General features: G+C 45.3%; 1 protein-coding gene across 2 annotated transcripts in view; it reads right to left on the reverse strand.

Moving 5' to 3' along the window:
• The window catches only part of OSBPL3 (oxysterol binding protein like 3), a 100,533-nt gene that overhangs the window by 52,850 nt on the left and 30,632 nt on the right, over positions 1–17,051 (reverse strand). The window contains exons 7-10 of one of the 2 annotated variants that reach the window (XM_044678763.1): positions 14,844–14,947; positions 14,556–14,648; positions 13,238–13,394; positions 1,903–2,033 (exon numbers count right to left, since the gene is read on the reverse strand). In XM_044678763.1, the coding sequence (XP_044534698.1) occupies positions 1,903–2,033; positions 13,238–13,394; positions 14,556–14,648; positions 14,844–14,947 (485 nt within the window). The remainder of the gene's footprint in view (positions 1–1,902; positions 2,034–13,237; positions 13,395–14,555; positions 14,649–14,843; positions 14,948–17,051) is intronic. The other variant, XM_044678764.1, reaches the window with a different exon arrangement.

The raw sequence follows: 17,051 nt of genomic DNA on the forward strand, positions 1-17,051 counted from the left end.
TCCAAACCTCTCTCTCTCTCTCTCTCTCTCTCTCTCTCTCTCTCTCTCTCTCTCTCTCTCTCTCTCTCTCTCTCTCTCATTCAAAGGAGGCCAAGAGACTTTTCCCAGGGCAAGTGAAGCAACAAAGGTCAGTGAGGAAATCAATAGGGTTGAGGCTGAGGGGAAGAAAGGAGTCACTGGGCCCTTGAAAGACAACTGCCTGGTTCTTGAGCAAAGGTAAAGTTTGACTATATGTGCAGATTACTTTAAAACATGCATAGAAGAAAGGAGGGAGGAGGGAGAGACAGACAGATAGAGAGAGAGGAAGGAAGGAAGGAAGGAAAGAAAGAAAGAAAACCAAATTCTCTAACCATGGCTGAAATGCACTCCAGGCCATTCAGTTTTCTCTTTGCCAGCATGTGTGGGCTGCCAGGATCCTGGCATTGCCTGTCAAATGTCTTAGCTTTGGGGGCTCTACTAGAGCTCTTGGAAGGATGAGGACAAAGGAACAAACCTCACAGAAAAAGTCTGGCTACGTCCTCCTTTTCCTCTGGCACTCAGGCTCCTGTTGCCCTGCCTCCTTTTCCATCCCTCACCTCCGTGCCCCCTGACAAAAACAGAAAGACACTCAAGCCCTGACCCCATGTCAGTTCTAAGGGCAAAACCCACAAGGGAAAGAAAGACTCTTCTGTTCTAACTTAGTTCACCAACTCTTAATTTGGCCAGAGGGGGAATTGGGTTTCCATTTGAGTAATCAGTGATCTTCTCAGGGAGAGGAATGTTAGAAAGAACCTTCTCCTTGTTTTCCTTTGAGCATGGAGCTGGATGAAAATAGCTCTGCTTCCCTCATACGCAAGTAGCCATTCCACGGACCAGTTGTTTAAATCTGTGCCTGTGTTAACCCCCGCCTGGCCTTTAAAAAGACTCTCAGCAGGCTGGTTCCCAACCCTTGTGGGCTTCTTTCACCCGCACCCCATTCCAGTGAAACTGGCCTGCTGAGCTGCTTCCTGAAGAGATTATTCCTTTTCCCAACTCAGCCAAGTTATTCGATCGCTGTAAAATGGGGATAATAGTAGGAACTCCCTCCCAGGGCTATAGAGAGGATCAAATGGAGTCAATATGTGCAAGCAAAGTGTTTTGCACACCTTGAAATACTACCTACAAGTGAAGGGTCACTGCCCACCTGCCCACGTGCAAATGAGCACTGCCCCCAGCTGCACTTTTTTGGAGACGATGGGAGGGACGGGCTGGACTACGATTCCACTGGTATAAAGGATGCCGGCTGGGAAATTCCCTCCACCACTGTCTAGCAGCACTTGCTCTGACATGCACTAACACTTACAGAGGTTAAATTGTGCCCAATTTAAGACAGAGCAAGGACTCAAACCCACAGGCTGAAACTCTACCGTCTTAGTTTTGCCAGAGGGCCCCAACAGATTAAAAGCTACATATAATAAGGATTTAACAGAATATAGTTGAATTTGTTAGTGGAATGACAACAATGGTCATTTGCTTGGTTTATTCAGTCAGAAACTCTCTGCGAAACCCAGGATCTGGACACAGTGAGAAGACATGAGCAAGAAGGAAGGAAGGAAGGAAGGAAGGAAGGAAGGAAGGGAACAAATCATTTGGAAAGCACCTACTATGTGCTGGACACTGTACTAAGAAGGAAGCTTTTAACAACCCTGGAAGATAGTTGATATTATCGGATTTTGTCTGCTATTATCTCCATTTTCTAGTTGAAGAAATTGAGGCAGACAGAAGTCAAATGACTTGTGAAGAGTTATGCAGCTAGCTAAGTGTCTGAGGTCAAATTTGCACTCAGATCTTCCTTACCCCCAGGCCCAGCACTCTATTCACTATGGCACCCTTAGCAGTCAGGACATCTTTGTATCTTCCCTGTGTGACTCCCACGTGACTTACGGATGATAAGGCATGCTTGAGACCCACAATCTGCGCAGACGGGGAGGAGGAATAATCGTGGTCCGTGATCTGCTTCAGTTTCTCCCTCTCGTTTGACAGGGTATTGAAAGCCGACTTTAAGGTGAAGTAAACTGGAAGATTCAAAAGAGAAGAAAGAGGCATTAAAACGCGGTGAGGGGGGCAGCTGGGTGGCTCAGTGGATGGAGAGCCAGGCCTAGAGATGGGAGGTCCTAGGTTCAAATCCGGCCTCAGACACTTCCCAGCTGTGTGACCCTGGGCAAGTCACTTGACCCCCATTGCCTACCCTTACCACTCTTCCACCAAAGAGCCAATACACAGAAGTTAAGAGTTTAAAACAAAACAAAACAAAAAAAACAAAACAAAACAAAACAAAAAAACGTGGTGAGGGTGGATGTAAGTTACAGAATATCACAACAGTTGATTAATAAGCCCTGATTAGCACCTACTAGGTGCCAGGCACTGGGCTAAGTGCGGGGGAGACAAAAAGAAGCAAAAGACAGTCCGCACCCTCCAGGAGCTCCCAATCTAATGGATGACAGTATCAGAAACATTTACTCAGGTGTAAAGATTTAGAGAAGAAAAAGGGTTACATCTGGGTGTGAATCCACTCTTAAAAGACATCAAGGGTAAGTCCTGGTCATACGACAGCCATGAAGCTTCTCTTGAACCAGGCTGTGCTGCTGATGTTGTGCCAAAACAACCCATTTGGTGCCTGTCTCAGGTGTCAAAAGAAAGCCAATGTCTGGGCCTCTGAACATTTAGATCAACTGCCACAGAATTCAACTTATTTTAAAATAGACACATTAGGGGGGCAGGTAAGTGGCTCAGTGGATTGAGAGTCAGGCCCAGAGATGGGAGGTTCTGGGTTCAAATCTGGCCTCAGCCACTTCCCAGCTGTGTGACCCTGGGCAAGTCACTTGACCCTCATTGCCTAACCCTTACCACTCTTCTGCCTTAGAACCAATACCCAGTATTGATTCTAAGATGGAAGGTGAGGGTTTAAAAATAAAATTAAATTAAAAAAAAAAAATAGACACGTAGATACAATCCTGGGTATTCGAGGTCTGATGCTAAGTAGCAAATGTGACTAAACTTAAAGTTTCAATGTAAATTATTTGTTGCAAGGTTTCCCCTGCTTCGTTGGGGGTGGGGTAGCTCTCCCAACCAAAAAGAAGGAGAAAAAAGGTCACTGAAGCATTTAAAAACAACACACAGTAAAACAACTGGAAATTGAGGGGATGCCCATCAGTTATGGAATAGGTGAACAAACTTGGGATGGAACATTATTTTGCAATGGGGAATGACAAGCAAGATGGTCTCAGAAAAACTTGGGAAGACTTATAGAAACCGATACAAAGTGAAGGAAGAAGAACCAGGAGAACATTACACATAGTAATCGCACTACTGTTCACTGATAAAACTGTGAAAGACTTGGCTACTCTGTCCACTACAGCGATCCAAGACGATTCCAAAGGACTCATGAGGAAAGATGCTACCAAACGCCAAAGAGAACCGATGAACTGAATGCAGATTGAAACAGACTTTTTTCACTTTCTTTTTCTTCTAATTTTTTTCCCCCTTGGGTGGTGGTTGTTCTCACAACATGGCTAATATGGAAACGTTTGCATGACCTCACATGAATAATGGGTATCATATTGCTTCCCTTCTTGGTGGATGGAAGGACAGGAGGGAAGAAGAGAATTTAGAACTCAAAATCCTCAAAAAGTAATGCTAAAAGCAAATAAATAGCAATTAAAATAAATTTTAAAAGAATAAAAGCAATGAACAGAAGGAAAGATGGCTACGTAGGAACATTTGAAAGGTTACATGTTTAATTCATTCTGAGGTACTCTCTTTATATGAGAAGAATTCGTTTGCTAAAAGTGGCAAAAAGAAAACTGTGTATGGAAAGGGAGCCTCTCATAAAACGTCGAGGAGAGACCCAGACTGTACCGAGGAGCAGATAGAGCACTGCCCTTTGGGGGCTTCACACCTACCAAAAGGACCTGTTTGAAGTCAGAAAAATGACAGAGGGAGCTGCCAGGAATTGTTGTCCCCTAGAAATTTAATGTTTACTACTGAGAATGTAAATTAAGTAACTGTTTGGAGACTGTGAGATTATTATGAATAGAAAATTGAATTCATATCTGACAGAAACTGTAATTGATTACAAGGAAGATGGGGTTTGACCTTTAATAGAAAAAGGAAGAGAGAGAAGCTAGAAGAAGAGGTGGAAGAGGTAGCGGGAGGACAAGCTGAACACAGAAGGAGTCACAAGAAGGCAAGGAAGGTGGCACAAAGAAGCTCTTTCCATCTGAGAGAGCTGATTCTTCAACTGTTTTGATGCGAGCCTGTTAATTGGAAGAAAGGTAATGTTTGTTGACCGGCTGGCAGAAAGACTCATTCAGTGTAGAGAGCTCTTCGGCTACTGTGCTGGGTGGAGGACAGCTGGATTCTGCTGCTGTGCTATTTATTGTTCTATAGTGCCATCTCTATCATGAGAAAGAGAAAACTCGGGCCGATCCCGGGTGTCTTATTTAGTAGCTTCTATAGTTTCAGAGGGAGAGAAAGAGAGGGGAAAGACAGGATTGTTGTATTTGTTTTGCTATAAACTGGGCTTACTAGGGAAAAGACTTGGCTGGGCTTTGCTAGAAGATGACAGGAGGGAAAGCAGAATCCCGTTGAACGAAAAGCTGGCTGGGCTTGTCTAGACTGCGCAGAGAGTCAGTTGGAGAAGCTTTGTGCTTTTCTGGCTGAAGAGAATTACTTATCATTCAATAAATGCTCTGTGTATATGTGTCTAAAGAAACAGAGATAGATGGATATAGAGACACGTGCCACCATATAAAATATGTAGATACATGTATATCTATTAACAGAGATACACGTGAATATGCACACACATAGAAATAGACATACATATACATACTCACATGTGTATTGCTAAAAGAGAGGAACATTTTCTTAGTGCCTTATTAAGTGTGTCTGTGAGCTAAAGAGACTGTCTCTGATCTCTTGGCTAGAAAGTAGAAGAGGATTTACTTTACCCAGCAGATCAGTGAAGAGCAAAGAGAGCATTTAGCAGAGAAGCAGTTTTGTGTAGTGCTGATTATTTTTGAAGAGGTCAAGGACATCAAGGTCTGGAATCCAGAGTTATGAGTTGCTTCTGGTGTGCAGGTTTCCCTTTTCATGTGGCTCCCAGATAGGTGTTTATAAATATGTACCCTGGGGGGCAGCTGGATGGCTCAGTGGATAAAGAATCAGGCCTAGAAATGGGATGTCCTCAGTTTAAATTTGACTTCAGACACTTCCTAGCTGTGTGACCCTAGACAAGTCACTTAACCCCCATTGCCTAGCCCTTATTGCTCTTCTGTCTTAGAACCAAATATTGAGTCTAAGACAGAGGGTAAGGGTGTAGAAATAAAATAAAATAAATATATGCTCTCTCTCCTCCATGGAAACTTTGTATGCTATATTCATGGATACTGGCAGGAGAATGAAACTCAGGTCTACGGGTGGGTTGTGATGCTTTTTATTATAGAAAGTTTCTGCCTTCTGCTTAATAAATGTGATATTTGGTTATTCCTGGCCTTGTCTTCTACTGAGTAGGCAATATCATTATTATTTTATTTATTATTCCTATTGACTCCCAGAGGAGCATAGGGCTGCAACCATCTCACGCCAACGGACTCTGCTCTGGGCAACTTCCACCAACTGGGCATATCTTTGGCAGGTCTGTTTTGGCCTTCCGACTTTTCTCCTCCCTGGTGGGTTCCATATTTTTTTTTCATAGCGTCCTGACTGATGGGATACTGAATTGTTCTTTCCCAGAGGCTGGTATTGGAGATCTTTTCAGGCCATCTGATGTTCAAGATTTGACGTAGGCCTGGAGTTTGTTGGCTTTTGCCAGCACGCATCGTGGACTCTGTTGGAGAGCCATCTTCCAGACTAGGCGATCGTTGGTTTTGTTGGTTTAATGAGGTTGCAGTTTCTATAGCAAGTGAGATTTTTATGGGGTGAGGTTGCTAGCCTCGCGCCCAACCCTCCTCCTTTTTCAGCCGGGCTTGGGACCGTCCTTGGCGGAAAAAATGTTTTATGGTTAAGAGTCACTGGTGTCATTAATTGATTTTGTATGAATGGAAAGTACACCAATGGGGGCTCGGGCCCCAGTAGCAACTTCCACACTGGGCTTCACACCCCTGAACCCTAAGAGAATGGTTAAAGAGTAGCAGCGTGGCCTTGGCCAGCCCCCAACTATGGAAAAAATCCCAGAACTGATGGTGTGATTTTGGGGTTCAAAAGAGAAAGAGGAAGACAAATGGCATGTTGAACACCATTCTTGCAGGCTACACTGCCCAAGTGGGCAGACCACACTTCCACTGTATTAAAAAGGGAAATCAAAGTATATGTAATAGAGATTTGCAGTTTCATAGACAATCCTCTTTCTGTTCTATTTTGTCTATGGAAATGTCCATCTTAAGTTCTGAATTTTTAACAAGCCACAACCAAAAATGCTTCAATATAAATGATAATAATCATATAGATGATGATGGTCTGAACTAGGGTGGTGGCAGCCATAGTAATAATAAGACTAGTAATAATGATGATGTTGATGATAAATAGGGTTCATAAAACACTCTAAAATTGGTGGAGCTCTTTCCAAACATTATTTCATGTTGGCTTCACAACACCTCTAGGAGGTAGATGGCTACTTTTTAATCTCCATTTTACAGATTAGGCAACCAAGGCAGAGAGAGGTAAAATGATTTGCTCGAGGTCACAGAACTTCTGGTAAGTGTCTGAGATCAGATTTGATCAGGTCTTCTTGATCCTGGGGCCAGTGGTCCAGCCCCTGGAGGGTGAGAGAGGCTGTAGAGTTTCTCTTTATGTCTGTGTTTATGTCCAAAGTAATAGGAAACAGCAGCTTCCAGACATTTCAAGAACATTCTTTCTCTCCTGGGCAGGTTCTTATTACTTATTCACCAACTCATTTCATAGCTGTTTATTTGTTCTTAGCAGGCTTTTTTCAAAAAATAGAAGGAAAAAAGAAAGCTGAAAAGGTCCAATGACAGGGACAAGTGACATCTTCATGTCCCTGGCAAGAGAGCTAGACTATCACCGTCTCTGCCTTAGCAGCAATTATCACCCCAAAGAGGGAAAGCCAAGCCTCGCTACACACGTGGCTTTGTAGAATCAGCTCCAAATGCCAGACACAAGACGTTTAAGTTCATCACCGTCAAACTCCTTGTTTGGGGAAGATTTTAAGCTCTATCCAATTAAACAGGTCTTTAAGTGTCTGTAATGTACCAAGTGAGAATGGTTTGGATTTTTGTTTTTGCGTGGGTTTGTTGTTATTGTTATTTAGTGTCTGACTCTTTGTGTCTTCATGTGGGGTTTTCTTGGCGGTTTGCCATGTCCTTCTCCAGCTCATTTTAGAGGTGAGGAAACGGAGGTAAATGGATGAAATGGCTTGTCCAGAGTCGCAGAGCTGGCAAGTGTCGAAGGCTAGATTTAAACTCACGTCTTCCTGATTCCAAGCCAGGTGCTCTCTCCACTATACCACCTCGCTGCCCATGCTAAGATTTTTAGCTTTCACAGAAGATCAGAGATAATAAACCCTGCCAGTTCTCTATTTGCTCTCATTTTAAAATCTCAATGGCTCCCAAGATGGCATGTGACATAGTGGAGAAATATAATATAGTCAGAGGTCTTTGGTTCAAATCCCAGCTCTGCAGCCTATATAGACTTTGGGCCAGTCCTTTCACTTGTCTGGGCCTCGTGAAGGGGGAGCTGGACTAGTACCAATCCCAAAATATATCTCTCATGGATGATCTCTTTGGCCCACATATTTCTACTCAGTAAAATGACACAGTTGGACCAGATGACTCCCAAGGCTCTTTCTTTGTAATGCCAAGTAGAGGTAAGAACCTCATTACAAAAAAAAAAAATCTTTGGGGGTAGCTGGGTGGCTCAGTGGATTAAGAGTCAGGCCCAGAGAAGGGAGGTCCTGGGTTCAAATCTGACCTGAGACACTTCCTAGATGTGTGACCCTGGGCAAGTCACTTCACCCCCATTGCCTAGCCCTGACTGCTCTTCTGTCTTAGAACCAATACACAGGATTAAGGGAGGTGCCCAGCTGGCGTGCAAGGCCGCCTGGTTATGGTCCAATCCTGGCTCTGCTACCCTCTGGCTCTGGGACCTCGGGTGCCTCATTTTGCTGCTCCTAGCCTTGGTTTCCTTGGACAAACAGGGAGTTGGATGGGATGGTCTCTTCTAAGATTCTATAACTATTTTAAGTGACTTATGAGGTCTTAGATTTTGTGTTGGGAAGAACTTTTGAGGCCATCGAGTCCAAATCTCTCCTCTTAGAGAGGAAACTGAGACTATATATATATAACTGGCCCAGGGCCACACACACACAGTGTGTGTAGTAGGAAACTGAGGCAGGCTTTGAACCCAGGTCTTCTTATCTCCAAGTCATAGCCACTGAGTGGCTGAATCAAGGCTTGAATTATTTGAATCTATCTATAAGGATCTGTTAAAAGCCTCAGATGTGCCCACTACCATGCCAGGCATCTAAGTACAAATGGAAGAGTCATCACTCTTGCCCTGAACTGACTCCCAGGCTAGCATGCCCAGTCTGCGGCATCTCAACAATGAAGGAATTTTCTCCTTTGAAAGGGACAACTTGTAAAATCAACAGCCATTCTTGAAGTTATTGCTTTGTTTACATTTTGGATGTTTATCTAATAGAATGACTTTCTTTTTCTTTTTTTTAAACCCTTATCTACCATCTTAGAATTAAAACTATGTATTGCTTCTAAGGCAGAAGAGTGGTAAGGGTAGGCAATGGGAGTTAAGTGACTTGCCCAAGGTCACACAGCTAGGAAGTGTCTAAGGCCAGATTTGAACCCAGGACCTCCCATCTCTAGGCCTGGCTATCTACTGAGTCACCTGGCTGTCCCTGTTGAATCTCTTTCAAGCAAGTCATGGGTAGGGCATGCCTCCTACTGTGTAGACATGTGTGTTTTGGTAAAACTGCTCCCTAATTCTCAGAAAAAAGTTAAAGAAACAATTCAGAAAACCCTCTTGGGCAGCATCCCAAGTACCACCCTGCTGGACTCTCTGGGTCACCTTTAATCTCATTTCTTTAACTAAGATTGAAAGGCACTGAGGTAGCCCAGAACTACCCCTGGAATTCCTTCCTTGCCGGAGTCCCTTTGGATTCAGACAGGAGGTGAAGAGCCCGTCGGTCCTCTCCTTTGGGGGCCAGCTGGTTTTTGGAGAGACTCGAGAGAAGGAATAACAAAACCGCATTAGCCAGACTGCGGCAGACTGCCCAGAGGGCTGAGCTTGGGGCTGGGGAGGCCTACATTCAATCTAGTCTACAATCATTAGTTGTATGACCCAAGGCAGGTCACTTAACTTTCTTAGCCTCAGTTTTCTCATCTGCAAAATGGGGACAATAATACTTTCTACCTCAAAGGATTCTTATGAGTCTCAGATGAGATCACGGATGTCAAGTGTTTTAAAACATGAAGGGCGGTGGTGGTCACAGAGGGTAATTCAGACGCCTGCAGGAAGTGGGCCTCGGAGTCTCTCCTAAGGGAACATTTTTTTAATACTAGATAACACTCAGGACATGCAGCTAGATGGCACAGTGGAGATAGAGTGCTGATTTTTTCTTCCTGAGTTCAAATCCAGCCCCAGACACTTAATAGCGGGGTGATTCTGAGCAAGTCACTTAACCATGCTTGCCTCAGTTTCCTCATCTATAAAAGGAACCGGAGAAGGAAATGGCAAACACTCCAGTATCTTCCAAGAAAATTCCAAATGGGGTCATGAAGAGTCAGACTCAACTGAAATAACTGAAGGATGACAACATTCAGGACTCTCGTATTCTATAAAGGAATAGTGTACATTATCTTTTCTGAAAAAAAAAAAAAAAATAAAATGTGTTGGATACTCCAACGTGAAAACTGTCTATAAGATTTAGACAAAAGAACTGGGGTTTGAATTCTTCCCCAGACCTTGCCTAGTCCTGTGATTCTACGAAAATCTCAAACTCTGAGACTCATTTTTCCTCCTCTGTAAAATGGGAGCACTTTCTTCACAGGATGTTTCAAGGCTCAAATAAGGAAACCTATGCAGAGAACTTTGCCAGCCTCAGAGCACTGGAGCAACGTCCTCTCTGCTCTAGTACAACTAGAAAGAGTTCCCAAACGCCAGTCCAATAAATCCCAGAGCTCTGGAAACATGGCCATAACGAGGATCAGTGCTTGTGGTTCAGGGGTGTATAATTGGAATTTTGCTCCCCAAGACTCTTTCCCAGCATCTCATCTATGTAATGTAACTAACATAGGGAAGATATAAGTTGTTTTTTTGTTTGTTTGTTTTTTAATAAAACCCTCACCTTCTGTCTTTGAGTCAATATGGGCAATGGGGGTCAAGTGACCCGCTCAGGGTCACACAGCTGTGAAGTGTCTGAGGTCAGATTTGAACCTAGGAACCTCCCGTCTCTAGGCCTGGCTCTCCATCCACGGAGCTACCCAGCTGCTCCCAAGATATAAATTTTGTGTAGCCTCTCTCTCTCTCTCTCTCTCTCTCTCTCTCTCCCCCCTCCTGCCCCCCTCCCCAGATCATGGCTGGGAAAGCCGGCTGTTAGATAATTAGTTTTGAAATTCTCAATCTTGTAGTTTGTTTTCTTTCTACTTCAAGTGATTATTAATAAACCTTATAAAATAGAATACTTGGAGTTGTGGGATATTCATTTTAATCTTACAGGGAGCAAAGAGAAAGGGAAGAAAAGATGTGGTCATGTGGAGAGGAAAAGACAAGCAGGTGGGGTGGAGAGCTGGATCCCCCAGCTCCAATGGAGAGGAACAAGATTAAAATGGCCAAAAGCTGAGTCTGCCACTGTGTGACAATGAGCAGGTCATTCGCCCTCTCTGGGACCTATAAAATATGGCGGATAGAAAAGACTAAGTCTTTGGATCCTCAACAGCCTCCAGCATAGTGCTGACTTCAGCTCCACGTCTCTGATCCCAGAACCAAAAGCCACACCGTCCAACTCATCCTTGAATAAGGACCCCCCCACCCCCACCCTACCCTGGGCCCAGTAAGAGACCAGCTGGCTTTGGTTTGATGATGGCCAGGAGGAAGGAGCCCACCCCTGCCTGAGGTTCCCCCTTTAGCTTGTCCTCTCCAGGGGCCTCGACTTGCCTTAGAGTGACTTCAGCTCTCTCTTCCTTAGTCCGTTCTTTGGTTCAAGGAGAACAAGACTGATCGACCTTCTCTAAAAGGGCTCTCGGGTGTCCCCTGAGCCTTCTGCACACTGAGCATCCCCAACTCCTTCAAAGGAACCGGGTGAACCCTCACTGCCCTGCTCACCTCCCTCCCGTATGCCCAACTAGTCCACGTCCTTCCAAAAATGAGGCACTCGGAGCTGGCGGCAAGAGTGGAGATGAAACACGACCAGGGCAGAGTAAGAGCAGGACCCCCACGTCCCTGTTGCCCACTCGGACCAGGAAGTGCCACACACCTGAACCCGGAGGTAGGAGCCTAACGTGGGAATGCCAGCCAGCCACAAATACCCCAAGGCGAAAGGAACGCAGGGACACAGTCGGGATAGTCAAGTAGCCTCAAGCTCATAGCACTGTAGTGAGCTTAAGTGTATTCATTCATTTGTTCATTAATTCACTCATTTAACTAGCACTGATTAATCAACTACTTTGGTAGCCAGACGGTAGAGTGGAGAGTGCTGACCTTGGGGTCAAGAAGACCTGAGTTCAAATGCTGCCTCAAAGGGAAAATCCTTTAACCTCTGGCTGCCTCAGTTTCTTCATCCACAAAATGGAGATAATTATAATAATGCTCCCCTCTCGGGGTCCTTGTGGGGGACAAATGAAATAACAAATAGATCATTTTGCAAAAAATGGATGTTGATGCAATTTCGTCTTAAAGGTTGAGATTTATGACCCAACAAATTGCATCTTTTAACTCATTCTTGAAACCAAAGCTCATCTTTTTAATGCTGGTGTTCTTCCAGGATTTCCGTATGGCCACAAATCAAGGAGAAGTGGGCTTCTCAAAAGCTGAAAAGCAGCCTTGGACAGAGAAAAGAGTTCTGAGTTTAGAGTCAGAGGGGCTGAGTTCAAATCTTGGCTCTCCTTCTTATGGACCAGTGTGACCTCGGACAAATCATTTCCCTCCTCTGGAAGTCAGTTCTCTCAACTACAAAATGCCTGTATTGAGGAAAATGGACTCTCACGTTCCTTCCAGGCCTAGATCTAGGATCCACCATAAATTACTATTGCCCAGAGGGTGAGAAAGAGGAGTGAATGGGCTTGCGCAGGCTATAGGACATCATGAATAAGAAATTATGAAAAAGTGGAATTAAGGGCTTCATCTAAGGAATGACGATAGCTTGCCTTCTCTATATCGGTATGCTTCTTGCCTCTCCCATTAGATTGGAAGTTCCTTGAGGGCAGGGATGGCCTTTTACCTGTATTTGGGTCTCTAGCACCAGGCACAATGCCTGGCACTTAAATATTAATTGATAGGACATTCGAGCAGGAATAGGATGATGGGCTGAAGGACGATCAGTGGGCAGCCCAGGTGTCGAAAGGGTATCCTTGAGAGGAAAAGAGAAATCAAGCAAGGTCCCAGGCTAATAGCCTGTAAATCCTTTGGGGGAACTATGGAAGATGAAGCACAAGCGTGCCACGAGGTGGGCAGGAAGGGATGGGTCACCGGATGTGACTTTGGAAGAAGCACCTCTATACGAGGTCGCAGATGCGCTGGACTGCTGAGTACCTGTTCAAAATGGCAGCGCAGACTTGGACTGGACCTTGAGAATGAGGAAACTACTCTGCTTTGGGGGGCTACTGTTCCTATTGAGGAAGCAGAATTATTATTATTATTATTATTATCATCATTATTACTGCTACTACTACTATTATTACTATTATTATAATATTTGTGGAGGGAAGAAGAAAAAGAAAGAAATTGGCATCACGGCTAGAGAGCAGACAGGCAGGAAGCCCGTGTTTCAAGTCCCACCTCCGACACATCTGGGTTGTGTGACCCAGGACTAGTCACTTGATCTCTCATGCTCAAGACAACTCTCTGAGAATATTAGATACTTTAATTAAAAAAATAAAAGACAATGAACAAGGGGATCCCTGGAGCAAGACCATCAATTCATAAGAGCTAAGGATGACCAGCAGTCAAGTCTTAGAGGTACCATAATGAGAAATGCTTTTAGCAACATTCCAGTAAATATATCAGGAAAAAAAAAACTTAGCAGACGTACCTTTGTGTGCAATGTGACACAAGTCTTCTTGCATTTTGGAAAATTCTGAGGAGGTTTCGGAGCCATCGGAATAATTTTTGTCTTCCCCAAAATCGAGCGTTGACAAATTCGGATTGGACGCGTGAAGCCTGACTGGGCCAGAATAAGGCTTGGGGACCTGGGGTGACACCAACAGGAGAATCTTTCTTAAGGGGCAGAATATGGTGAGTTCTCCTCTCTCCCCACAAGGAAGTGTCTGAGGTCAGATCTGAACCCAGGACTTCCCATCTCCCGGTCTGGCTCTCCATCCACTGAGTCACCAGCTGACTGCAGCTAACCTAACTCAATTCTCTACTTGGTAAAATGAGGAGAGAGGACTTCTAGCTCCAAATCTGTGATTCCCTGAACCTGTGGTTCCCAGCTTTAAAGGCAGCCATAGACCATTCAAGCAGCCCTCACCACAGAACCCCCCAAACCTTGTCTCTTCCGCCTGGAGAATATCCCTGTGAGATATGGAAAGCTTGGCTATACAAGTGCCTTTGGAAACCTTCACAACAGCTTGTGAAGGGCTGGGGAGGGGGAGCTGCAAGCACAACACATGGAGCCACTGGGGTGGGGAGTGGGAGGCACTTTGTGAGTAGAAGGGACACAAGAAGTTGGACAAGGCACGGCCCCTCAGCAGCTCTGGGCCTCAGATTCTGAGCTGTAGACTCAGCAGAATCTGCGCCGGTGGGGATTGACACCATCAACCACCAAAGGCCAAACTCAAGCAGGGAAGGAGAGCTGAGATGAGTCAGAGAAAAGGAGAAAATGGGAAGTCCTTGGGATGCTTTGGAATCACCAGTCGACCACCATTTTCTGATGTCAACGATCCCATCCTTTCCCCTCCCCAAGAAAGAGCCTTCTCTCATCTCTTCATCATCTAGAAGTCAACCTCTATAGCAGGGGTTGGCAACGTATGGCTCTTGAGCCATATCTGGCTCCACCTCCTGACCGGCCAGTCCGGGCAGAGCCCCAGGATGTGCCCCAGGGGGCCCTTCAGCCCTCGCCCCATATTCCAGCGCCTTCCGCCTCCATCCTCCTCCCTCCGCAGGCGTTTATGGCTCTCACGGCCAAAAAGGTTGCCGACCGTTGCTCCATAGCTTTCCTCATGCATCCAGGACCTTTTGGGAGTGAGTCACTAACTAGGTCCTCAGAGACTGGCTCATTTGCCCACTTGTCTAAAGGGCCGGGGGTATTCCTGACTCCATTTCTATAGGCGTGTGATCTAGAAGATGTTTTTTGGCAAAGAGCCGAATAGGAAGGGGAGAAGGACAAGCATCCCAAGGGCTCGGGTTACCTGCAGCATTCCTTTGGCCTCTTTGCTAATAGCTCTTGCCCTCCACCGTCTGTGGGGTCTTTTTTCCTTTTTGGGACTTTCAAAAGCGCCACCCTTCATCACGAGAGGAAAGAAAGGAGAGAGCGTGAGGCTCCATAGGACGAGCCCAGGCAGACCACGGGGCAGCACCAAGCTCCATCCCCCCTCCAGCCCACTGGCCACAGCAACAAACATCTGTTAGTCCCAGACAAGGGAGAAAGAAAGGCAGAGGAGGCTGAAGGAGAGCAAGCCTGGGAGGATCGAACTGACCTGAAGAGCATTTATCGCCGGTGCAGAGTAAGTCCTGTGAAGAACCTCCATGCTCTGGAGAAGTTGGCTCATTTCTATCAAGTAGGTGTGACAGTGGGCCAGGTCTGGAGGAATATGAGCAGTGAAAAAGGGAAAAAAGGAAGAAAGTGAAGCAATATTAAAGGAAGGGAGGGTTAAAGGGGAAAGGGAATCATAGGGGTTAACTAGGCTAAACCCTTTGTTCTACAAAAGTAGAAATCAATGCCTAGGGAAATGGAAGTGACTTGCCCAAGGCCACACAGACAGTAAAAGGCAGAGCCAGGATGTGATCCTGGTCCACCAATTGTAGTATATGAATGGAATCTGAGTGTGCTAAAGCAATGGATATGTGGGAAGATGTACATGAATTACTCAGCAAGAAGAAGGTATACGCAATAAGTCCAATCAGGTCACCAAAGACAACCCTAAATGGAAGCTGAACCCTGATGAGCTGGAACAACCAATCTCAGTCCCAGAAAGCAGACAATGAAAGAGCCACCTTTCTCTTGTTAGAGGGGTGGGGGACCGAGGGGCAGAATACAGTATACATTGTCAGATGTTTCTGTGGTTGACCCTGCATCATCACCTTTTCCTTGTTACAAGAAAGGGTTATCTATTGGAAATAACTGTGAGGTTTAAAAAAAAAGGCAAAACTTAAGGGACTGATAAATATTCATTTAATTTACTGGGTCCATGAAACAAGTGCGGTCCAAGGGAGAGAGCCCTGGTGCTGGAGTCAGGGGTCTTGAATTCCAATTCTCCACAGCCTCAATCCTCCCTCACTCCCTTTGGGATTTGGAGGTCAGCTACTAAATCTTGGTAAGCCTTGGTTTCCTTATAGATAAAATGAGAGGGTTGGCCTCAGTGGTCTCTAAGCTCCTTTTCCAGTTCTTTGACCCTACATCCTTCATTTATTTCCAGTTTAGAAATGAATAACAATCAGACATTTGAAGAAAATAGGCTTAGGCATTATATCCTGAGAAGAGCAGGCATGCCTCAATTCCAGCAGAGCTAGTTCAGACTGGGCTTGTGGCAGACTTCTGGAGGGCATTAAGCAGATTGGGTGGATCTAAGGGTGTTTCCAGATCAGTTTTCTATCCAGCGATTCTTCTGGGGATCTGAGATCTCGTTGGGTTGATGTGCTGAGGGCTCCTTATCCTGGGTACTTCTGATTTCATGTCTTCTCCTGGGGTCTATAAGAGCCAATCCCCTCACTCCCATCCCCATGCTGAGATATCGATTTTCAGGCCAGCTACAACTCCTTAGAAATGACTGTCCCAATTTAACACCTGTTTTCAGCACCAAGCTAGGCTGCGATGTCAGAAAGAAGGCACTAATCTGGAATATGGCTGACATCAAACTATCACGCTGTGTTTCTCCTCATGGAGGATTCAGATTTCCCCCCCAAAAGTAGTCCCCACAGGTTTGCCAAGATATTCAGCTCTGAAGTCGTACCTGGCCTAGTTTCCCTAAACCCACAACTAACTCTAATGTTTGCATTTTCTGTGACTTCTTCCTTCCCTGGTATCAAGTCACTGCTGGCAGCTTGTGTCTTAGATGTCTCACCTTGGACTCTAGAAAAGACCTCGTGGCAAAGGCAGCTTTCCAAGGGCAAAGTTGAGGCAGCTTGGGAGGACAAAGCTCACGTGGGTCAAAGGCGACCTGCCAGGCTTTGATCTGACACATCTCATTAGCTAAGAGCCGGGAGACGTCATCAAGTCTAACCCCTTACTTCTGAGAGGAAAACAAGGCAGGGCAAAGGGCACTGGACTAAGAGCCAGAGAATGCCGCCTCAGCTAATCTGAGGCAGAAGCCCAGAGGAGAAAGTGACAACCCACAAGAGATTTCAGCCCCATATTTAAGATCTGAAGTTAGATACAGCCAGAAGCCATTTAGACCAATTCCCTCAGTTTACAAAGGAAGAAACTGAGGCCCATAGTGACAGAATGGCTTCATTAGAAGTGGAGTTTCATAGAGCCAGGCCTAGACATGGTTCAAATCTGGCCTTATTTCATGGCTGTGTGACCCTGGGCAAATCACTTATCCACCACTGCTTAGCCTGTACCACTCTCTGTCGTGAAACCAATATGTAGTATCGATCCTAAAATTGAAGGTAAGGTGTTTTTTTGTTTTTTGTTTTTAAAGGGAGATTCAAACTCCAGTCCTCAGACTGTAGAACCAGGGCGCTGT

This window comes from Gracilinanus agilis, chromosome 5, assembly GCF_016433145.1.
Source record: "Gracilinanus agilis isolate LMUSP501 chromosome 5, AgileGrace, whole genome shotgun sequence".
Classification (NCBI taxonomy): Eukaryota; Metazoa; Chordata; class Mammalia; order Didelphimorphia; family Didelphidae; genus Gracilinanus; species Gracilinanus agilis.